At 34.3% G+C, this 2553-nt stretch overlaps 1 protein-coding gene across 1 annotated transcript; it reads right to left on the reverse strand.

Annotated features, from left to right (window-relative positions):
- On the reverse strand, positions 1-2553 carry her12 (hairy-related 12). Its single transcript, XM_056450031.1, is given in 5 exon segments — positions 1-70; positions 73-96; positions 99-189; positions 191-421; positions 2452-2553. Coding segments are annotated over 5 exon segments (465 nt in total). The 5' UTR covers positions 2521-2553; the 3' UTR covers positions 1-20.

Below are 2553 nucleotides of genomic sequence, written 5' to 3' on the forward strand. Positions count from 1 at the left end.
GTTGTCAGTCCACAGGATCTCTACCAGGGTCTCCAGACGGACCTCCCGCCGTCTGGCTGCTGTAAGCAGTTGTGTTCAGTTTAGAGCAGACCGTTGCGGAGTGGAGCCCAGCTTGAGCTGGTTTTTTGGACCACTGTGCAGATGCTGGAGCTCTCCAGCGTTGGAGTGAAGCGAGAGGAAGTGGACAGACGTCTCTCCAGCAGTGAGAATAGCCTTCATTGTAGTCTCTCTGAGGGATCCTGCTGCTGTTGCTTGAATCTGCTGCTTTCAGGAAGCTGACTGTTCATTTCCAGATGTCCGCCTTCTCCAGTTTGGTGCTGGGGTCGTGACTCTGGACACTTTTTCTCAAGGAGACTTTTCAGCTGATCGATGAGGTGTGATTCGATCCCGACGCATCTTTTTCAACTATCCGCTTCCTCAGCTGAAAGAAAATGGGAATGAGATTAAACCATGTTGAACAATCAAAGTCAAAGGGGTAAATCTATGCAAACATGTGATAGGGAGTTCATATTTTGTAATTTGCAAAAATGTATAATAAAAGGTGATAATAATTATGACATGCATAATTAGTTATATATCTGTTTCCATGTATGTTTGAAATTGTTGTCCAGTTGAAGTCAGAATTATTAGCCCCCTGAATTATTAGCCCCCCTGTGTTAATTTTGTTTTTTTTTTTCCCAATTTCTATTTAACAAAGAGAAGATTTTTTTTCAACACATTTTCAAACAGAATAGTTTTAACTAACTCATTTCTAATAACTCATTTATTTTATCTTTGCCATGAGGACAGTAACATAATTTTACTGGTAGTATTTTTCAAGACACTTCTAAACAGTTTAAAGTGACATTTAAAGGCTTAAACTAGGTTTATAGGTTAACAGGCAAGTTTGGGTACTTAGGAAAGTTATTGTATAACGATGGTTTGTTCTGTAGAGTATTGAAAAAAAATACAGTGTAAAGGGCTAATAATTTTTGACCTTAAAAGGTTTTTTAAAAATGTATAACTGCTTTCATTCTAGCCGAAATAAAACCAATAAGACTTTCTCCAGAGGAAAAAATATTATCAGACATACTGTGAAAATTTCCTTGCTCTGTTAAACATCATTTGGGAAATATTTAAAAAAGAAAACAAAAACATTACAAAGGGGGGCTAATAATTCTGACTTCAACTGTACATTGAGAAATGTATTTTGTTATCAAATTTGTGACCCTGAACCACAAAACTAGAGTATTTTTGTTGTGAATTGCAATAAACAACAAATAACACTACATGAATAAGCTTTCCATGCTGTATGATTTTTTTAGTAGAGGTCATATTTAAAACCTGGAATTCTTCACAAATACTGAGTAAAATTACCTAAAGTGGTTAAGTGTTTAGAAATGCACGTACTAATCCAAATTTACTTTTGGCTGTATTTACAGTAATACATTTACAAAAATATCTTTATGGAACTTGATCTCTAATAAATATCAATAATCAATGATATTTTGCATAAAAAAATGTACCCATCCAATGCATTTTTTCTACTGCCAAAAAATATACCCGTGCAACTTAAAACTGGTTTTGATGCTGGGTCACTTTTTGTAAAAAAAGTGTGATTCATCATTTAACTATGCATATAGAGTAGGCATAATTGATTGATTGATTGATGATTGACTGATTGATTGATTGATTGATTGATTGATTGATTGATTGATTGATTGATTGATTGATTGATTGATTTTATTTGACAATTCTAACAAAATATACAAACAAGTCCAGTTAGACCAATTCATACATTATTTCAAAAACTGTCGAGGATAAAGTACACAAAAAAGCCACAGGCTTATTTCCATTGTGGTCCTCGATATTTTTTTTAAATTAACGAGCAAATCATAAATGCAACAAACATCCTCAGCTCAGCAACTCAGCACAACAAAATCCTCAACATCAACTATAAAACAACCACTTTTTAATTTCCCTTTTAAAATCACTCTCAATTTGAATCTCTTCAAAAATCGTGGGCAAAGCATTCCAAGCAGCAGAGCTAGTACAAAAAAGAATTTCTACCTGATTCACTCTTAATCTATATGGATAAATGTCCCTGCTACGTGCTCTTGTAGAATGACAATGTACCTCACTAACTAAAACGTAATAATTAAGGAAATATTTGGGACCATTTTCTTTAAAATCTTAAAAACCATCACTAATTTTAAAATTTTACCCTATTCTCAACTTTTAAAATATTACTTTGGCTATAATGTTCATTATTTAAATGTGTCAGTGGAGGTACTTTCATAACAATTCTACACAACTTATTTTGGGCCGTCTGCAATTTATTTTTCATTTTTTAGAACTACCGCTGTACCAAAAAGCTGCAGCATAGTAAGCTGTTTGTTTATGTCAGTGAGGGCCGAAATCAACTAAAACAAACAATCACATTTTGAAATAATGTTTTGAATATGAACATACCTTTATTCTTTCCTTATCGCTGAAGTGAAGATGGTCAAAGGAGGCGAGTGTGGCTGAATGGGGTGCCATGTCTGTGCTGGAACAGCTTGCTTTTCTGTTGTG

This window comes from Danio aesculapii, chromosome 23, assembly GCF_903798145.1.
Source record: "Danio aesculapii chromosome 23, fDanAes4.1, whole genome shotgun sequence".
Lineage (NCBI taxonomy): Eukaryota > Metazoa > Chordata > Actinopteri > Cypriniformes > Danionidae > Danio > Danio aesculapii.